At 44.3% G+C, this 22166-nt stretch overlaps 1 protein-coding gene across 2 annotated transcripts in view; it reads right to left on the bottom strand.

Annotated features, from left to right (window-relative positions):
• Window positions 1-22166, bottom strand: part of LOC119967495 (cytosolic 5'-nucleotidase 1A-like) — a 168858-nt gene that overhangs the window by 110909 nt on the left and 35783 nt on the right. For both annotated transcript variants that reach the window (XM_038800138.1, XM_038800139.1), the window contains exon 5: window positions 16123-16298. In XM_038800138.1, coding sequence (XP_038656066.1) covers window positions 16123-16298 — 176 coding nt within the window. The remainder of the gene's footprint in view (window positions 1-16122; window positions 16299-22166) is intronic.

The raw sequence follows: 22166 nt of genomic DNA, 5'->3' as shown, positions 1-22166 counted from the left end.
CGACTAATTAGCCAGCAGGCATGTTTCCTGCATCAGCACATTCCCACCACTGACTAAATGGGTGTCGGTTTTCCAATCGGCAGACATGGGCCACACAATCCCCCAAACTGGTCGGTCACCTATCCAATCCAGCAGTCTCCATTTCCAGATTCCTGGCCACAAAACCAGGCTTGACAATATATTTGCTAAAAGCAGAGTATGGCTCAATTGGATTAACCAAGGGGAACCAAAAGATCTAACAGGGAAATTAAAATACCAGAGTCCACAGAAGGGACAGGCATTACAAAGTAACAGGAGAGTTAACATACACAGAAAGAATAATAGAGGAATAAATGTAGATTACCATTGAGGATAATAAAGGAAAGAAGATTGTTGTTACAGATGTCCTAAACAGGAGGAAAGAATAAACAGGGAAACGTTTTCAAAAATGGAGATCTGTACACGTAGAATATATTATCGTGGGGATTTTAAATTTGCCAGATGTCAGTGAGAAAACAGCAGAGGAAAATCTAAATATTCAGAAACAGCCAAGCAGCCAGAAATGATTTGGGATTGTTCTCTATGTCAGGGCTCCTTGGAGTTTAATAAGATTGATCCAGTAGGAGCTGCTGAAAGTTAGAAAGGATCTGAAATTCTGTAATAGGATGTGGCAGCATTAGCCCTGGCGCACTCCAACTTTCTGCATGAAATTGGTATCTGCCCACGTTTTCCAAAGTTCCTTCATTTACATACTGCTGATGGGTGGGCCCACTGTTTTCAAATTATGTTCCAGGAATGTGGGTGTCAAGATTCCTTGGGAAGAAAACAAAATGTGTAGCTGCTTAAATCAGCACCTGTGTTTCACATTGATTGCAACTTATCCAATTCTGATCTTTTTCAATGTTTACTCTGCTGAGATGAGCCAGGATTCTGCCTATTCCCAAGAGAGGCAGGGCAGGTCAATGTACTGAACATGCCCTGCCGGTCACCCTGAAAATATCTCTAGCAAGGCAATGTATCATTTTTGTATTTGAGGGTCACCCAGCTCAGCCATTTCCAAACAGAGCGACTTAGACAAAAGCGCATTAATGTAGTTACCCTAGGAGTCAGTTAGCTCAGTTGGCTGGATCGATGGTTCGCGACGCAGAGCCACACCAACAGCGGAGGTTCAATTTCCATGCTGGCTGGGGTTATTCATGAAGTCCCCGCCTCCTCAAAAGGGAGAGCAGCCTCTGGGACTGTGGCGACTATTTCATTTATAGTTGTGCACTCAAGCATTAAACTAGTTAAGCAACTTATCCAGCACTACCACATTAAACCAGAATCTTTTCATTATTTGTTCTTAGATTGCAACAAAATCAAAGTTACACTTTATTGTCTGCATTTGTTGTCCTAAGAAGATAATGATGGAACTTTTCTTCAAATTGCTGCAATCCTGTGCTGGTGCTGCTCTCAGAAGACTTGTGTAGCGAATTCCAGATTTTGACCTGATGATGCAGAAAACAAAACGCTATTTGTGCAAGTCTGGGTGGGATATGATTTGAAGGGGAACTTGCTGATGTCCCCATGATCCTGTAGCTCTTATCCTTCTTGGTGGTAAATGTGGTGATCACAAGTTAACTAGATGCAATACAACTGAGCAAACACTAGAGGGGGCACGGGAGAGCCATATAAATAGACGGGGACAGGAAGTGAGGACACACTTCACAGAGGGCAGAACTTGGAGCAGGACACACGCCAGCTAGGAACACTGAAGGTAGCCATAGGTAACAGCACTGAAGAGAGAACGAACTCACAATAAAGCATCTTCTCCACATTTGAGACTACGAGCTTTATTAAGACACGAGTAACAACACATGGTACCCAGGAGTGGCTTCAGACGCTTACTACAGGACAACTCAGTGGCAGACACAGAAAGAACAAAATGGCATGGAAATCTCCTACTGGACATTCGACTTGGGAAGGCATCGCTGATGGGAGGAAGTGCCTTGGATTCACACTTCAGCTGGACACGACTGGAAATGTAAAAAGTGTCTGGGAAAGGTTTAAACAATGGTTCGGTTACGGTATCATAGCAAATGATGCAGCAGCAGCCTCAGACGAAATTAAAATAGCAATTCTCATCGAAGGACATGAAGCTACGAAAGTTTATAATGGATTTAAATACTCAAAAGGTGAAGACAGAAACAGCTTACAAACGGTACTAAACAAATTTGAAGAGTACTGTGAGAAATTTGCACAGCAAGGCATGCTCAGAGTCCAAACTGCACAGAGACTGAGTGATGCAAAACTTAAAAAATCAGGAAAAGAACAAGAAATCGCGAATGAAAAGTACAGATCAAAAAGAAGAAATAACACGAATTTATCACAAAGCCAAAACGCTGAAACCCAGTCCAGATCGGGAAGAGAAGGTAACTTACAACTTTTAGAAATCCAGTCCAGATGGGACAGAAAAATCGCTGAAATCCGCGAAAAAATGGCGTCGGAGCACATTTTGCAGTCTCCGGTAAGCAAAGAACTACAAATTGCGTCTGCGCATGCGCCGGAACCGGAAGCCGCGCATGCGCAGTTTAAAAATTATCGCGGTGCCGATCGTTATGCGCATGCGCAAGCCGCGCATGCGCAGTCAAAAAAAGTTTTGGTCGCGGATCGTAATGCGCATGTGCACGCCGCGCATGCGCAATGGAAACAAAACCGCACAGTGAAGGAGGAAGGCCGATTTGCGCATGCGCAATGCATTCCTGCGCGTGACGTCATGACGTCTGAGCATCCCGACCATGCCCACTTAAAAGGGAAATGCCCAAAAATTGAAAACAAGACACTTAAAGTGGTAAACACAAATTTTCTTGCCTCAGAACACAGAAAAACGCCTGAACTTAAACCAACAGTTAAAAACAACTTGCACAACACCTTGAAAAAAGCAGTCTGCACCACCCAAAGTGAAGAGAACAAAAAGAATTCCGAAACAACAAAAGATGATTTGTTTTTCGAAGATTACCTCTCAGACATGGCTGAGTCAGTCGGACATGCTTATCACAGCATCAGCGACACGGTCGCAAAGCACAACACGAACCAACTCGTGGTAGATGACTCCAACCAAGATGATTTGGTTTTCAAAGAATACTACTCAGACATGGCTGAGTCAGTCGGATATGCTTATCACAGCATCAGCGACACGGTCGCAAAGTTCAACACGAATCAACTCGTGGTAGAAGAATCCAACCAGGATGATTTGGTTTTCGAAGAATACTACTCAGACACAGCTGAGTCAGTCGGATATGCTTATCACAGCATCAGCGACACGGTCGCAAAGTTCAACACGAATCAACTCGTGGTAGAAGAAGCCAACGAAGATGAAATGGGTTTCAAAGAATACTACTCAGACATGGAGGAGTTATTTGGACATGCTGATCACAGCATCAGCGACACCGTTGCAAAGCTCAACACGACTCTACTCATGGTAGATGAATCCAACACCATGATGCCATGGCAGCTCGTCGATACATTGGATGACAGCAATACCCTAGACGAAGACGACGCCACACAGAGAGCACAGGAAGACTCCACAGAGCGAGCGATGACAGGCTCCATAGTGCGAGTGATGAAAGACTCCAAAAGGGATGCAAGCAAACACTCCCTGGCGAACACCATGCATGAACAAGACCATGAAGGTAAACCCGCTGTATCTGAGCAACCGCAAGCAGACTATGAAAGTCTACCAAGCTCACAGGAACAAGAAGAAGACAACGTACATCTAACCACTGACACCATGCATGCACAAGACCATGAAGGTCAACCTGCAGTATCTGAGCAACCACAAGCAGACTATGAAAGTCTAACAAGATCACATGAACAAGAAGAAGACAATGCACCTCTACCCACTGCATGCGAAGACAGTAACAAGGTGATCACACTCGACGTACAGGGTCACAGCGAGACTGACAGTTCTCAGCTTGTCTGTACAGAAGCACAGAGTCGGGCCACCCAACAGTCCAGAGAGACGATGCCGAAAGAAAACATGCAGATTTTGACTCCAGAAGAGGAGCACCTGGAGTCCAGAGAGACAACGCCGAAAGAAACCATGCAGATTCTGACTCCAGAAGAGGAGCACCTGGAGTCCAGAGAGACCAAGCCAAAAGAAACCATGCAGATTTTGACTCCAGAAGAGGAGCACCTGGAGTCCAGTGAGACAACATCGACAGAAATCATGAAGATTTCAACTCCAGAAGCGGAGCGCCAAGAGTCCGGAGACACCACGTCAACTGAAATCATGCAGATTTGGACTCCAGAAGAGGAGCGCCAGAAGTCCACAGACACCACGTCAATTGTAATCATGGAGGTTTTGACTCCAGAAGAGGAACGCTAAGAATCCAGAGACACCGCGTCAAATGAAATCGAGAAGAATTTGACTCTGGAAGAGGAGCACCAAGAAAGCAAAGATGAGGAATCCAATTCTCCACAAATGATTGATGTCACCTGCACCAATGCAACATCAGATCATTCGCACCACTCTCGAGACGAAATGCTCAATGACTCAAATTATCCACTCGGGACACGAATAGAGTATAACAAGAAAAACAAAAGTCAAAAGAAGCACAGCAGAAACGGGACAAACAACAGCAAGAACAAAAGCAACATGAAGCGCAACAAGACAAACCACAAAGTCAGGCACAAAGATAGCGACAACGACAGAAACAGAAACAACAAGAACGGCAACGAAAACAACAAAGTCAGGAACAAAGATAGCGACAACACCAAAGACAGAAACGACAAAAACAGCAACACGAACGGCAACGAAAACAACAAAGTCAGGAACAACGACAGTGCCAACACCAAAGACAGAAACGACAAAAACAGCAACAAGTACGGCAACGGAAACAACAAAAACAGGTACGACAGAAACAACAGCAATGAAACAACGACTTGTACACAATGGTACTACTCGGCACATGAAGGACAATGCCACAGCACACTGCAAAACGATGACAAGACCACAAACATGTCATGGGATGACAACGAACCGCACAAACTCACGTCTGCTCCAGAACGAGCAAGCACACCAGCATCCAAGGCGGATGAGACAATAAATCAATACCACAAGCACAGAAAAAAGTCCATGCCAGTCAACATCAGTGAGGTGACCATACAAACACCTCGGGATGATGCATTGGGTACTTAAAATAACAAGGAACACCAACAACATTCACAGCGGACTTGCAATATCAATATCACCACGTCATCAACAACAAAAAGAAAAAAAAGCTCTGAACAAATTCATCAAGTTTGGACTCATAAATGTTTTTATTAAGATTGGACATATAACTACATTGGCTTTGTAAAATATGCAATAGCACCATCACCTGTATAGATACGCATATCATAAGTAACTGTTTTCTATAATTTTCTTTAACGATGTACAGCAAATATGTAAAGAGAAAAAGGGGGATGTGGTGATCGTAGATTGACTAGATACAAAACAACTGAGCAAACACCAGAGGGAGAGCTATAAATACACCGGGACAGGATGTACAATTTTCTTTAACGATGTACAGAAAATATGTAAAGAGAAAAAGGGGGATGTGGTGATCACAAGTTAACTAGATGCAATACAACTGAGAAAACACTAGAGGGGGCACGGGAGAGCCATATAAAGACGGGGACAGGAAGTGAGGACACACTTCACAGAGGGCAGAACTTGGAGCAGGACACACGCCAGCTAGGAACACTGAAGGTAGCCATAGGTAACAGCACTGAAGAGAGAACGAACTCACAATAAAGCATCTTCTCCACATTTGAGACTACGAGCTTTATTAAGACACGAGTAACAACACAGTAAGAGTTTGTGGGAGTGAGAAGTATTTTTGAAGTAAGACTGGTGAATTGCAGCAGTAATGCAGATAGTAACTACTACTGCAACAGTATTGGCTACTACTTGCAAGTGAGGGTGATTATCTCCCATGTGTCCACAGATGAGGCCAATTTGGGATTAGGGCCTTTGATATCACGTGGGATGCCTGGTTGTGTATCATCAGTTCATGCCATATTCATTTCACCACTCTCATTTTCCTCTTTATTTTGCCATCATTGAGTCTCAAAATGCTGGGATCCTTCCCACAGACTCTGCTGCCGTCGGGTTCAATCTGGGAATTGTTGTCAATGATGTATCTCTTCACGTTCGATTTTAGCACATCCTTGAAGCAATTCTTCTGTCCTCCTCTGGTCCATCTGCACTGACTGAGCTGACAGAAGACCTGCTTTGGGAGCCTGGAATCTGACATCTGAACTTTGTGACCAACCCTACAAAGCTAATGGTGGATGGTCATAGTCTCAATGCTTGTGATGGCTGCTTGTGAGAGGGCACTGATGTTGGTGTGTCTGTCCTCCCACTTAATATAGCCACAGTATTCAAGTTTAGGATGCTAAGGGTGGTTTGTAAGAGTTGGTTGGTAAGAGCTGGTTGGTAAGGCTGCCAGTCATGTACTCTGCTTGATTCTGGATGGTGCGAAGCTTGTTGACTGTTATCGCACCTGCACCAACACAGAAAGATAGCGAGTATTTCATCACACGAAACAACTTCAGCTTTGTAAATGGTGGACCCTGTAAATGTTGGTTGATTAGGTTGTTAAAGATGCACGTGGATGACATGCATTGTTTGATTAAGAACTAAAGGCACATATAAAAAGAGCCAGCCCACTTAGGAAGGACAGTCAGGCACGTGACTTCACCTTCAGACTCTTCAGAGATATCTTTACATTTAGCCCCTTCTCAGATGGCATGCACCAGCGAAGTATTCCTTCTGCCAGGTGCATTAACTATCACCTGACCATCGGAACTGACCCCCATTCGGATGGAACTTCAGATTGGCTGAGGACTCCAAAACCTCCCTCAGGAACCGCAGCCCACAATCTGAGCTCCTTGTGGAAATTCCCATCATGCCATTCCACTCTGCAGGAAGGGGTTTCCTGTATGAGCTGCTTCTGCACACCCTCCACTTCCTCATGCTCATTAACAAACCAGGCATGTTGTGGTGTTCCAACTTGTTGCCTGTAAGTGGATGGGTATACCAGTGAGTGAAGTTTTCTTTTCGCCTCAATTACTTCATTGAGGGTGCAAAAAATATTTGCTGCATCGGCTGGCTAGAATGGAGAATCCACTACTATATTTGTGTAGTGTTGTTTGATTGCTTCAAAGAGCTGGAGTCAGCCAAGGAGCATGTGGCATCTACCATAAGACAACTGTTTCTTGGATTCTCAATGCTGGGAAATCATCAGAAATGTACGCTGGCACAGGAATTCTACAACAGCAGCCTTGTGGTCACTGAGCGACTACTCAACATCGACAGTACGATAAGCGAATACAGGCACGTTGTGAAGTAATTTCCCATGATAACACATTGTCCATACCACACAAACTCTTCCCTCAACAGACCAGAAGATGAACAGCACAAGCCAGCTAACACAAAAACATTACTGGCATATTCAGCAAACAGAAAATCTTCCAGCACGCTGAAGGATGTAAGAATCACTGTGCCCCATCCTCCCACCCTTTGCTTCTTGCAGACCCTCAGGAAAAAGACAGCCTCTTCACTTCCTTCTTCTATTATCGTTTGGAAAGAACACTCAGAAATTAGAAACAGGACCTCATCTTATATTGTCACCAAAGACCACAGAAAAAGCATTTATTTTTTGTGAACAAGTTATGTGTGTTTTCACTTGAATTCAATGTTTAGATTTTCTTAGTGTTGTTGGACTTTCCTGCCTCAGGATGATTGAATAGGTAAGATACAGTTTTAATATTAGGATGTTAGGTACGACTGGTCTGAGGGAAACAAATGTACAAATAGTTGGGGTGAAGGTTTCAAACTGTTGAGAATTGATTCTGCAGTATCCACTGGAGGATTCTCAAACCATGTTGATGTTCTAAGTGAAACTGGCAGATGCTGAGGTTCAGTCTCATTTCCTGCATATTTATTAATGATCCTTTCACTTGCTCCTGCTCCATGGGGTCCCTTTCCAGGCACACATGAAAATACAGAGAATGCAACATGAATGGATGGTGCCAGCTTCCAATTTTTTGGTATTTATCCCTCTCGATGCAAATCTGATGGTGGTTGCATAAAGTTGCAGGTTTATAGAATGGAACCACTTTCTGTTTACAAAAGCAAACATGTTGTTTAACGGAGCCCATGCTGTTAAAACGATTCCAGTAAAATTGCTCGGAAAAATTAAGTGTCTTTCCCATCATTTGGAAGAGTTATGAATTCATTGACCCTATAGACAACACATCATCTGCCTGTTGGGTATACACAAAAGGAGTTGCCAAAGTAACCCCCACTTATCCAGAAGTTTTGTGTTCCAAACAAAATCAATCTGATTCAAACTATCCTGAACAGTAGGGTAAAATAAATAAATTCTAGGAGAACAAAAGTGCAATCCGAATAAACAAAAAATACCTAAGATATTGCAAATCACTGTCAGACATGCAGGCATTGAAGGAGGATTGCAACAGGGCACTAATATTGTCAATATTGCAGCACACACCTGCAAGGCCTTGGCCATGTATTGGGTCCGCCGCTTAGTTGCTGGACAGCTGCTCAAATAACATCAATCTAATCACTGAAGTAATGTGGGACATTTGGCTGTATTCCAGCTCCAGCCTCATGCGGGCCTGAAGAACCGCCCCAACTAATCTGACATCCAAGGCAACTGTGGCAGCAACCATTGATAATAACAAGGTGGAAAATGTGACTGCATTCCACTGCATTCCTTGATGGTGGACAGAAGAAGCAGGGCAGGGCACTTTGGAGTTGCCACATGCTTCCGAGTTGACTGCAGCACTGAACACACATCCACCATGGTTTACAACAGAAGTGAGCCGTCACAGTCTGGACCTGCTGATAATGTGAAAGATACAAAATAAAAGCACATCCCCTTCAAAACTATTCACCTTCCATTGTTGGGCCAGCTAAATATACGTCAGTCTCATGGAATGAATAAACATATGCAGGAGCTCCACCTCTCATGTACACCTTTGGTTACATTGAGTAATATAGTTACCTGAATTTGTCCCCTCATGTATTTACAATACTTTTGTCTCATGCCATATCTGGTCAAAATAATATTCAATAAGTTCAACATCAACTAATGGCAGAAGACAGCAGAAATATTTCCAGGAATCCACTGGTGCTGAACTCTTCAATATCTTCTGATAAAATAATTTTTTAGTTTTTTTAATTCAAGCTGGCTTGGTTTTAAATCTAAGCTTCGTTGAGGTAAGTAAAGCGTTAGACTCTACTCCCCCTAGTGTTAATTTTTATTCAGTCCAAGTAAAAGGGCTAAACTACTTCCAGTTACCAGAATATGAAGTAACACCCAGATATCAGCCTGTTGTCCATAATTGCAACAAGCAATTAGTTTCCATGCAAAAGGGGGTGCATGCATGTAATGATGTAAATGGTAGTGGACTAGTTAGCTTGGTTGGCTGATGGCTGGCATGTGGATCAGATTAATGACAACTCCATGGGCCTCACTCCATATTCCAGCAGAGGTAGACTCAAGGCCTGCCCCTTCTCTCAAACCCTGGCACTTTGCTGTGCTTCAGTGAATAACTGTCAAGAACAGAGAACTGAAGGAATAACCCTGAGAGAATGACCCGAGGGTGTCCAATGGCTGCTGCTCCTCACTTCAGGTACCTGGAGGCCGCATCCTGGCTCTTTGAGGGGATGCTCACCCCTGGCTACAGCGATGGAGTGCATGCACCTCCGGCAGAAACTGGGCTTTCTGCTGGACTAGGGCGTCCACCATGGGTCCCCATGGAGATCTCAATTTGTGCACATGTGAATACCACTTTATCAGAGAGCAGGCAGAAAGAATCATCCGACTCAGGTGCCACTCTATTGACGTACTCCAACACCTCTGCCTCATGTTGCTCAGCCTCTTGCCGACTCACCACGATGGAAGGCCAATTCCAGAGGCTCATCAACGGATTTGGACCTCGCAGATGGCTATTCCCCGGCAGTCCTCTGATTGTTGGGGAGCTTGGCTTACCCTGCTTCCTCCTGCTGCACTTTCTGTACAGTGACCACCAGAATGTGAGACTCTGCCTAGTATCCACCCTCGGCTGCTGAAGAGTGGGTATCGGCTGCAATGGCTCTGTAGGTGAGAATCTCTCCTCTTCTCTCTTTCCTGGCTTCGCTTTGGTCTCGGGAGTCTGTTGAGGTCTGACATAGAGTCCTCATCCTCAGGCCTTGGTCTCTTCTTGGAGGCAGCTGGAAATGAATGAGGAGCGAGCAAGGCAGCATGAGCTACCTCCAACATGGAAGGACATTTGATCCTCAGATTTCAGAAACGTGGATGGATCCTTACTGGGTAGATGCCAAAGTCCAAGCTTCTCATCGCCAATTACCCAGTTCCACTCCATGCCAGCCAGCTGAGCTGCTCTGTCTTCTGACTCCACCCAGGAGAGGCCTCAGATGTGAGGGCAACCCCGCTCCTCCCTTCTATTCTCAGTGGTTGTGCCTCACGTTCTCCTGCTCAAAGACAAAAGGAAGATGGATTTGAGAAGAGTTGTATCTTGCATCCATTTCCACATTGCAATTTAGTTAAATTCTCATACTTACATTCTTAAGATAGCCCCCTGTTGTGTGGCATGGCATAACCATGCTGCTAATTGCCGTAAAGTGTTGTGGGTCAGCTCCCTCCAGAGCGCTGAGTCCATCCAAATGCAAGAAGGCAGCTCAGATGTGTGGAGTTACCTGGTTCCCCTTACGTCTAAGCCAATTTCCTTCACCTTCTCTTTCATACAGTATTCTTTGTATGTTTAAATGTGAAGGAATGAAGGAGGCGCAGTGGGAACACCAGCACAGAGTGGATGCACTGCAATGTGTTTCTGAGGCATGACTATACTGTTGTCACTGGGGTCCATGTACCCTGACTTATTGGTCTCGTTGTGGTTTTCATGACCAGCCGAGGCTTTGCTTACCATGGCAGAGCAAATGAGGTAATTCATCGTTTTGCGCCAATGTGTTGTTCGCCTCTTTTGTACAGCCTGGGCACTGATGGCATCAGCCACCTGCACCCATTCAGGGTTTGTTTCTATGCTGGGTCTCCTCCTCCCATCAGCCGGGTGCAGTATATCCCTTCAGACCTCAACATGGTTCAGGCAGACGTGCAGCAAGGCGTTGCCTAACTTCAGAGCTAGACCCTCACCTCCCCTTCTTGACATCTCCGTTCTTTGTTTTGACAGTGGATGTGACACCCTGATGGGATAGCGGGGGCACATGCCATCCACCCCGCCCTGCCATGCAAGACATCAGGGAAACCCCAATCTGCAAAAATGATGCCAGAGCCGGAAAATGCTTTGGCTTTTCCCGTCGGCCTCCACAGCGGAAAATACTCCCCATTCCAGCCACGGGGCTTGGTTCCAGATGGGACAGTTCTGTCCTGACCTTTCCTTCCATGGCCAGCCACAACATTCCAATGAAGCTCAATGCAAGTTCGAGGACCAGCAGCTGATCTTTCAATAATTAATAATAATTAATTTAATTCCTGTTATGTAGAGCAGTAGGTGAAACCTTTACAAGAAAGTCCTAAAAATTGGGGACAAGTGGACTAGCCTTCTTGACTGTGGCCATTAATTCAGATTCCTTCTACTCCTCCTATAAGAATGCAGGGTGCTCTTCCTTGATCGCCATTGAACTCTGAAGGCCAAAGTAGTGCAGCATACATTGAATGCGAACAATTAAAAAAAAAATTAGAGTACTCAATTCGTTTTCTCCAATTGAGGGGCAATTTAGTGTGGCCAATCCACTATCCTGCACATCTTTGGGTTGTGGGGGCGAAACCCACGCAACATGAGGAGAATGTGCATACTCCACATAGACATTGGCCTAGAGCCAGGATCGAACCTGGGATCTCGGCGCCGTGGGGCAGCAGTGCTAACCACTGCGCCACCATGCTGCCCCGAATCTGAACAAAGTTGACAGCCTTCCTTGGGTTACAGAGCAGAACTGCACCTAATCTATCCAGAAATCAGACAGTTACAACATGCCAACCATTCACAAGAATTTACAAAGAGGATGATTGCCTTTTCTTTCACTTTGTCGTAGACTGATGTGAATTACTAGGGGCACGGCGGAAGGTAGTTCCAGCCCCTAAACAGCTGTTTTTCAAACAGTCTGCCCCTTCTAATAGTGCGGGCACAATGAATAAATGCAAGGTACAGGTACTGTGGCTACGGTTGTAGTACTCTGTAGTTACTGGAATAATTATGGTTTTATGGTCCAACAATACTTACAAGCCTGATAGAATGGAACGTTTCAATTCAAGTATGTCACAGGGTTGATGTTAGATGGCTACGTTGGTGATGCACAGCAGTGGGTGGAGTAAAACATTTCTATGAGTGATCACGTCAGCTAGGTAATGGACACATCAGTGAGGAGAGCACAAAGCCTAGGGTTCATCATGAGACATATCTGATGGTACACGGTGATTTCATGAAGGTGAGTAAGCTGATGGTAGAGCTTTCCATCTGATCCTTAGGAGCCATTCGTGAGTACCCAAATAGTCAATAACTAAAGATATATTCTGATTCATGAGGAATAAGGGTATACTCATGTGACTTGCTGATAATGCTGGTCCCATAAAATCTAAAAACTGAACTGCTCTGTGTGAACAATAAAAATAATTTAGTTACCACGGCTCCAGCACTTGTTTCTAAGGTTTCTCGTCCCATTTATGTCTCACACTTTCAGCCAATGTGAAATGTGTACTTATCAGTATTAAAAATAATTCCCCATGTATCTTTCTACCCAATGACATAGTTAATCTAATTATTGCTTGTTAAGCTTTTATTGCAACATCTGTTTCTGTAATTTATTATTTTACAGGCAATTCCTTCAACCTGTCATTGGAATACATTGCAATGATCAGTAACAGCCAGAAGAATCAGCAATTAGATCTCAAATCTTTTCTACAATTGTTCAAAAGCACCCTTTCATTGTGTATATTTGATGGGCGGAATTCTCCAACCCCCGCCGGGTCGGAGAATTGGCGCGGAGCCGCGCGTATCGCGCAATGCCGCCCTGATGCCAGGACGCAATTGTGGCAGTCCATAGTGGCCTGGCCTGCGGTCGTGGCCCACCGATCAGTGTGCCGGCCTCTCTGGCTGAGGGCCTCCTTTCCTCCGCTCCGGCTCCTGTAGCCCTGCGCCATTTGGCGTCGGGGCCGGCGTGGGGAAGAAGGCCACTGCACATGCGCTAGTTGGTGCCGGCCTAACTGCATGTGCGCAGTCCCCGCTGCGTGGGGTTCATGCCGGGATCGGCAGCTGGAGCGGCGTGGGCTGGAGAATGGGGTCCCGGAACGGGCGCCGACACTGGAGTAAAACACTCCCGTTTTTATGACGGCGTCGACACTTAGCCGCCCGATGGGAGAATCCCGCCTGATATTTCTTGTTCCATTATTCAGTAAGTTAGTAAAGTCATCATAGTACCAGATGACCATAGGCTGTTTTCCCTTTGAGGGGGAGAGCTGACTGGTGGTGATTTAACCCATGGATCACTTCACCTCAGGTGAGTGGCAAAGTTAGAAAAGTGGGGCCTTTATAAATAACCTCAGCCAGTACAGGAATTGGAACTGCACTGTTGGCCTTGCTCTGCAACACAAAACAACTGTCCAGCCAACTGAGCTACACCAGCCCCCCATTATGGAGCACTGTATATTTATCTACATTTTCTTTTCTTCATCTCTTATTTAATTGGTGCAGATGATTTTTGGATGCTGCATATGTATTTATGTATGTTATTTGTGAAATGTTATTATGTTATTTATTCTCATTATATTACCGGATAACTTGATATCAGCAAATGTTATAACATTACTAAAATAATCTTCTCTAAACCATGGAAGAAAAAGACTCCTTTATATATGTATATAAATATAGCATCTTTCACAATATCAGAATGTCCCAAAGAGCTTTACAGTCAACTAAGTATTTTTTGAGGTGTAGTCAATGTTGTAATGTCAGAAACATTCTAAGACATGTAGGAATAATAAATAGAGAGCAGGGATCCTGAGCACACCCTGTGGAACTCTATTTGTCTTTATCCCAGAGATTTTTCCATTTATCGTAAACACAAGCTTCTCATTGCTGAGCCAGTTTTCAAACTGGTTAGTCAATACGCCAATAATTCCATAATCTTTAGGGTGTTTTAAGTCTTAAAGATGGAACTTTATCAAGTGCCAAACCCCCCACCCCCACAAATCTTCTCAATTAAATTTACAATATGACTTTCTGCTTTTAGATCCTATTGGTGAATGTGCTCTTTGGATGAGCATCAATCTCATCCTGCATAATATTCTCAAAGCATTTATACCAGCACAAATATGGTTAATTATACTTTGATCTGCTTTGCTACCCTTTCAATATTGAGATAACATATACTGTTTTCAAGCATGACATATACTGCCTTACAGCATGCATGTACATCCCCCAAAAGTGACACCTATTGTTAATCATATATATTTTCTCTTTCATTTCCTCAAGAAATTTATGACTATCCTTGCAAGTAAAAAACAAATTTTCTCTATATGTTTCCGAAATCTAATCTTCAGCAGCAACGTTAAACTCAGGACAGGTAAAAAAAAAACATTAAGGGAAATGTCCCTTCCTTGACACCAAGCTCAGTCTTCACCTGATCCACCAGTTCATTCATGACATCGGTAACAATCAGAAAATTATCACTGTTTTATTTTAAACTTCAAATAGATTTCAACAATACAGCTAAATAAGAATCCTTTAAAAGATCCCATGTTTCTACTTCAAAATGCTGTTTTAATATATACGGCTATCTTCACATCCCATTTTTAAGCGTATCATGCATATATTGAATAAGAAGAGCAGGGCAGTGATGGATAATATAGAAGAAATAACTCAAAAAGCATTGAAGAGAGACAGAAAAGAGTAATTGAGCTTTGGTGTTAGTGATTACAAATACAGCAGGATTTTCTGGTCCTGCCCGGCATGGGAATTGTTGTGGCAGGATAGAAAATTTGACAGCAAACGATCTGCTGGCTTTGGGCGGGAATTTCTGGTCCCGTGGCAGACAGGATCGGAAAATCCTGCCATGTTAGTTAGGAACATAGTTTGGTCCATAGGTCAAAGGAGAGGAAATCAGGAGATATGAAAATTGAAAAAAAATGTAGAAAATGCTGACAAAGAAATATATCAATCACGAATGGAAGCGACAAAAATGAAAACTGAAAGGAATAATTATATTTCTGACAAACCCCCTGGCTTTTATTGAATATTCATAGTTTTTGGACTTGAAATCGTTTCAGTCTCAGATCTAATTAATATTAGATGTGAAAGATAGCTGTCTATTTGCCTAAATGATTGACTATAGATAAATTATTCAGATCACAATGACCACTGAGATCGTTACAATCAAGCCATAAGCTAAGTTCCCTGAACAAGAGCAAAGTTGTTTACCTTCAATGGTTTATGAATGTATTTACCTTCAAATTCTGCCATGGATATGAACATAAAGCAATGGACTTCCTGTTACTTTAAATGGGCTCCAATGGTAGAGGGGAACTTCAAATGCACTAAGTGTTCGGTTATAATCCCATTACCTCAAGGTTGCTGTAACTAAATGTGATGCATAAACTGCTAAGCACTGATAAGATGATCATAAAATTCAAAGTATAAGAAATGTACTTATCTCAACATGTTCTCATCAATTTAACATCAAGAAATATTGCATATAATTTTTTTTCTAAGTTCAGACACGCCACAATCTAAATATGTACTGTCACATTCCTTGGTGTACAAGTATCGAAACTTCTATGCAGATAATCCCTTTCACAATGGACACTGGTTTCATTCTTTGACAGCCAATTTTATGAGTTTATAATTCTAAATGGAAGCTGTAACCCTCCATTAATATGGCCAGAAAATTGTGTATTGCCTGTCTGTGATGTCCTGATATGTGCATCGTGCAAGAAAGGCTCGCTGCTAACACTTATAAAGTCAGCCCTTTAAATTAATTTTGAAGTTAAAATGCCACAGTTTATAAATTTGCAGGTTTTATACAAATCGCCCAACCCTCATTGACTAAACAAATTCTGGTTTAACAGTGATCCATACCTGAGATGCTGACTTGGACTCAAGATCATGGGCTGATTTTGACAGCATATAATCTTTCTTAGATTTATCTTCCTGTTCTTGCTGAATAAAGGAGTCTCCATCAAACGCCACTCTTAGTTGCTTCTCAGAAAGCTGAGCATCTTTGTCAAGATGGCACATTGTTGCTGCTGCAATTCCTGAATGACAGATAATAAGCTGTTCAGCTTTGTGAATTTAGTGCTTCTCACCCATACAAATGGCTGCATTGGACAAAACTCAAACTGTCTCCCCTCCCTGTCATTTTGTGAACAGTGCTTAAAAGATGAGAAATGATTGATGGGCAATGTGACGGAATAGAAAATTAATTCCATTCAGTGGGACCCCTTTCATAGATAAAAATAATTTTTCAAGAGCCAAGGCTCCAATCCAGGCCTCGACCCTTAGAAAGTCCTATATGTTTCCCCTGCTGCAGTCAGTTTGTTCCTTTTAATTGCACATACCGACCAGGATCCTGTGAAAACTGGTACTGAAAACAGGAATTCAGCTGCGAAACAAAGTCCCAGGCCATCACAACACTGCAACCGGATCCGTGGTGGGAGTATGTCAGATTGGGTGTGGAATTTCAGGCCCCTCTTCTTTTGTGAAATTAATTCAATGGTGACTGATACGGCATGTTTACCGAACCCGATAATTTATATTCCAAATTTGAGGAATGCTGTTCTACAGACAAGAGTAAGGCTCATTTTAGTAGAATGTGCAATCTCTGTCATGCAGAGGAATCATCAAAAATTATAATAGATCACAAGACTGGCACGAAATTAACTAGAAGATTTCCCTTACTAACTTTGATACTTTCTGTGCTGCACAATAATGGGCACAATTTAATTAAAAATTGTGTATCATTTTGGGCGAGCTGGCTTCCCGCCAGCTTTTTGGGCGAGAATCACATTGGTATTCAACTACACTGGGCCAACTTTTGGGCCTTGGGGAGTTTCTCCCCTGTCAAGCCCACTCAGAAATGTTTTCAGTAATGGGGAGTTGAACTTTCTGGCGAGATCGGGCCACCATTTTGAAAGGGTACCCCTATGTCGAAGTGAGTTTGAGGGTCCCCCTCATCTCCCCACCCACGGACAATGTCAACCACTGCACACATGGACATTATCCCCCCCCCCCAAGTGAGGACCCACCACTGGGGTCACTGAGGGCTCCCCTTTTTCAGGCCTACCCACTACCACTGTCAGGCCCCCACCCCTCCTTTCAGGACCTCCATCTTTCATCCCCCAATCTTTATGGGGCGCTTTCATACCTGCCTTTCATGCCACCCGGGGTGGCATTGCCAAGGTGCTTGGGTGTGCCCTGTCCCTGACCACCCAATTGCCTCTGCAATAACCTGGGAGATGCTGCAGGTGCTGTTGCCCTGTCCACGTTTGTATGGGCCAGTACTAACCGGCACCCAGTCGAAGCCTCGCTGGAAAGGCCGTTAGTTCCTGGGCATTGGGACAATCTGGCACATTCATATTTAAATGAGCCATATGCTGACCTGGATCTTGCCCAGCACTGGCGAAATCCAGATCATGACGTCTGGCAAGTTTTAGTTGAATCTCGCGGGATGTCTCGAATCTCAATGGCTTCATCGCAACACCAAGCCGGGCGCAATGAGGCCGCTAAATCGCGGTCAGTTAGTTGATCTGACTCATATTCTTCTCCTGTGTCAGAGTTAAGTCAATATTTGACACGATTTCCTTCAATATTGTCATGCAAAATGCAAACATGCATCCTGGATAATTATTAAAGTGTGTGTCTAGATTTCCATAAGTTTATACAACTTGTGAGATGTTTTGTTGTTTGTGCTTTACTAACATGAAGGAGGTTTAAAATACTCAATCAACATTGTTGAGTCCAGAAGGCTGTAAAGTGCCTTATCAGAAGATGAAGTGCTGTTCCTCCAGTTTACGTTGGGTTTAACTGGAACATTGCAGCCGGCCTAGTATGGACATGCGAGCATAAAAACATGCTGTCAAGTTGAAATGGTAAATGACAGGAAGGTTGGGTCATGCTCGAAGACTGAGTGAATGAGTGAAAGGTATTCCGCAAAGCGGTCACCCAGTCTGCATTTCGTCTTCATAATGTAGAGGAGACCGCTTTGGGAGCAACGAATGCAGTAGACCAAAGTGAAGGAGGTGCAGGTAAAATGCTGCTTCACATGAAAGGAGTGTTTAGGGTCTTGGACAGTGAGGAGGGAAGAGATAAAGGGGCAGGTGTCTCAGCTTCTGTGAAAATAGAGAATGATCCTTTGAATGCGGGGGCGAGTGGGGGAAGGGGGAAGGGTGGTGGGATGGGTTGAGGACAGAGGTGCAGGAGATGGATCAGACATGGCTGAGTGCCAGCAAAGTGGGGAGGACCCTCAGTTAAGGAAAGAGGCAAACGTGTCAGAAGTGTGTTTTCGAAGATGACATTATCAGAACAGAATCAACGGAGGCAGAGAAACTGGGAGAATGAGTTGGGAGTCCTTACAGGAAGCAGGAGTCAAAGTATCTTCCAGAGACGGTAGGCTTGCAATAAATATTGGTGGTGAGTCTACCCCACATACCCTGCAAAAAAACAGGCATAACTGGGGCCCATGCGGGTGCCCATAGCCAAACCTTTTATTTACAGGAAGTGAGACAATTTAAAGGAGAAATTGTTGAGTGACAGAACAATTCAGCCAGCCAGGAAAGTGGTGGTGGATGGGGATTGATTGGGACTCTGTTCAAGGGAGAAGTGGAGAGCCCTCAGACCTCCATGGTGGGGAATGGAGGTGTAGAAGAATTGCGCATTCATGGTGAAGATGAAGTGGATCGAGTCGGGAAATTGGAAATTGTTGATATGGCATAGGACATCTGAGGGATCACAAATATAGGTGGGAAGAGACTGGGCAAGTGGAGGGAGAATGGAGTCAAGAGAGGACGAATGGAGTTCCATGGGGCAGGAACATTCTGATATGATGGGTTTACCAGGACAGTCCTGTTTGTGGTTTTTGGAAGGAGGCAGAAGTGGGCTGTGTGAGGTTGGGGGACTATGAGGTTGGAAGCTATGGAGGGAAGTTCTACAGAGGCAATGAAGTCAATGCCAGTTCTGAAAACAATGGCTTGATGTTTGGTGGTGGGGCCATGGTCCAGGGAGTGATAGGAGGAAGTGTCTGGGAGCTGGCAGTCAGCCTCAGTGAGGTCAGTACGCCAGACAACAGCAACACCACCGCCCTTGTCAGCAGGTTTGACAACTAAGACAGGGTTGGACTTGAGAGAACTGAGTGCAGCGAATTCAGAAGGAGACAGGTTGGAGTGGGTGAGAGGAGCAGAAAAATTGAGACAGCCAAAGCTTTTAATGAAAAAATATCACAGGTAGGAGGCCAGAGTGAGGGGCCCACGTGGAGAGAAAATACTGGAGAAGCTTGAAAGGGCCAATTGAACAAGAGGAGGAATCCTGTCCAAGGAAGTGAGCACAGAGATAAACCCGATAGAAGAAGAGTTTAGCATCATGCACCACCTGAAATTCACTGAGATAAGGATGTAACAGGATGGGGCTGAGTCCTTTGATGAGTACAGAATGTTCAGCAGCAAAGGGTAAGTTCAGAGGTTATTCTGAATACATGGTATGAACTGGGATTAGAAGAATGGGGTCATTAGGTCAGGAATATGTGCAGGGTCCAGATGGGCATTTGTGTCAGTAGGTTCCTGGAGCTTGCATTCCTTAACACCTGAAAGGAAGAGAAAAAGCTCTTCTTACGGGCATCAGGTGAGCCAAAGAATTAAAAGCAACTGGGGACATGGACACCCTTGAGAGAGGGTCGATTATGGATTTCAGAATGCGGCACGGACAACAGCCTGAGGAGTGTTGTATGTTATGGAGATACCTGCGATCCTGGGTGGTTTTGAAACATGAGGGTTGGAACTTCAGTTGGAATCCACGTGAGGTGAGACGGAGACAGTTACTGAGGAGAAAAGGTGGCTGTGAAAGTGACTTTTGATAAACATCTTGTCGAAAACCAAGGGTACTGGCAGTGAAACACCTCCCATCTTGATTCTTTCATCTACAGGCAGAAGGCACTCCTCATAAACTGTGTAATGGAATTCAATATAACACAGCCATATGGTATGCAACGTTCAGACATGCTAACCTAATGCTGCAGCCAGAAAAATATGATCATAGGCACAATGTCCAGTTAAGATCTTGCAATCTTTAGAGCTGTTTTAATCTTCCATGGGCCCACTGTCCCACAGGAGGTGGTGCACAAGGAGGACAAAACACCAAGGATGCATTATCATGTGCAGAAGGAGGACAAAGACACCAAAGATGAACTATTATGTGCAGGAGTACAAAGACACTAAGGATGCTCTATCATATGAACCATTCAAACCATCCACCAGCTCATACACACACACACACACATACACACACACATACATACACCTTCCTGGGACCGGTAACACAAGTAGATGGGTTATCATACGGTGTCCCATATATCATTGGCAAGAGCTGACATTGGAGGCAGAGACAGCAGTGGAGAATCCAGATCTCAGAGGGCAAGAGTTGAATTGTTAGAAGGTATTCTGAGGAACAGGATCTATAGGCATTCAGACAGGCAAGGCCTAATTAGGAAGAGTCAGCATGGCTGTCTAAGAGGAAAGTTCATAAAGTTTCCCATGGCAGGTTGATGGAAAAAGTGAAGTTGTATAGGGTTCAGGGTGTACTAGCTAGATGGATAAAGAACTGGCTGGGCAACAGGAGACAGAGAGTAGTGCTGGAAGGGAGTGACTCAAAATGGAGAAAGGTGACTAGTGGTGTTCCACAGGGATCCGTGCTCGGACCACTGTTGTTTGTGATATACATAAATGATCTGGATGAAGGTATAGGTGGTCTGATGAGCAAGTTTGCAGATGATACTAAGATCGGTGGAGTTGCAGATAGTGAGGAGGACTGTCAGAGAATACAGCAAAATATAGATAGATTGGAGAGTTGGGCAGAGAAATGGCAGATGGAGTTCAATCCAGGCAAATGCGAGGTGATGCATTTTGGAAGATCTAATTCAAGAGCAGACTATATGGTCAACGGAAGAGTCCTGGGGAAAATTGAAGTACAGAGAGATCTGGGAGTTCAGGTCCATTGTACCCTGAAGGTGGCAATGCAGGTCAATAGAGTGGTCAAGAAGGCATACAGCATGCTTGCCTTCATTGGACGGGGTATTGAGTACAGGAGTCGGCAGGTCATGTCACAATTGTATAGGACTTTGGTTAGGCCACATTTGGAATACTGCATGCAGTTCTGGTCGCCACATTACCAGAAGGATGTGGATGCTTTAGAGAGGGTGCAGAGGAGGTTCACCAGGATGTTGCCTGGTATGGAGGGTGCTAGCTATGAAGAAAGGTTGAGTAGATTAGGATTGTTTTCATTGGAAAGACGGAGGTTGAGGGGGGACCTGATTGAGGTCTACAAAATTATTAGAGGTGTGGACAGAGTGGATAGCAACAAGCTTTTTCCAAGATTGGGGGTGTCAATTACAAGGGGTCACGATTTCAAGGTGAGAGGGGGAAAGTTTAAGGGAGATGTGCGTGGAAAGGTTTTTACGCAGAGGGTGGTGGGTGCCTGGAATGCTTTGCCAGCAGAGGTGGTAGAGGCGGGCATGATAGCATCATTTAAGATGCATCTGGACAGATATATGAACGGGCGGGGAACAGAGGGAAGTAGATCCTTGGAAAATAGGGGACAGGTTTAGATAAAGGGTCTGGATCGGCGCAGGCTGGGAGGGCCGAAGTGCCTGTTCCTGTGCTGTACTTTTCTTTATTCTTTGTTCTCATCAATTTGACCTAGTTTTTTGAAGGGGTAACCAAGAAGGTAGATGAGGGCAGTGCAGTCAACGTTGTCTACATGGACTCTAGCAAGGCCTTTGACTAGCTACCGCATGGCAGGTTGTTGCAAAAGTTTAAATCTCACGGGATCCAGGGTAAGGTAGCCAATTGGATACAAAATTTTCTTGCCGACCAAAGCCAAAGGGTGGGTGTGGAGGGTTCTTTTTCAATCTGGAGGCC

Source organism: Scyliorhinus canicula, chromosome 6, assembly GCF_902713615.1.
Source record: "Scyliorhinus canicula chromosome 6, sScyCan1.1, whole genome shotgun sequence".
Taxonomy (NCBI): Eukaryota; Metazoa; Chordata; class Chondrichthyes; order Carcharhiniformes; family Scyliorhinidae; genus Scyliorhinus; species Scyliorhinus canicula.
Note: the sequence above shows the minus strand (reverse complement) of the source record. Positions and strands in the feature narration are given on the sequence as shown.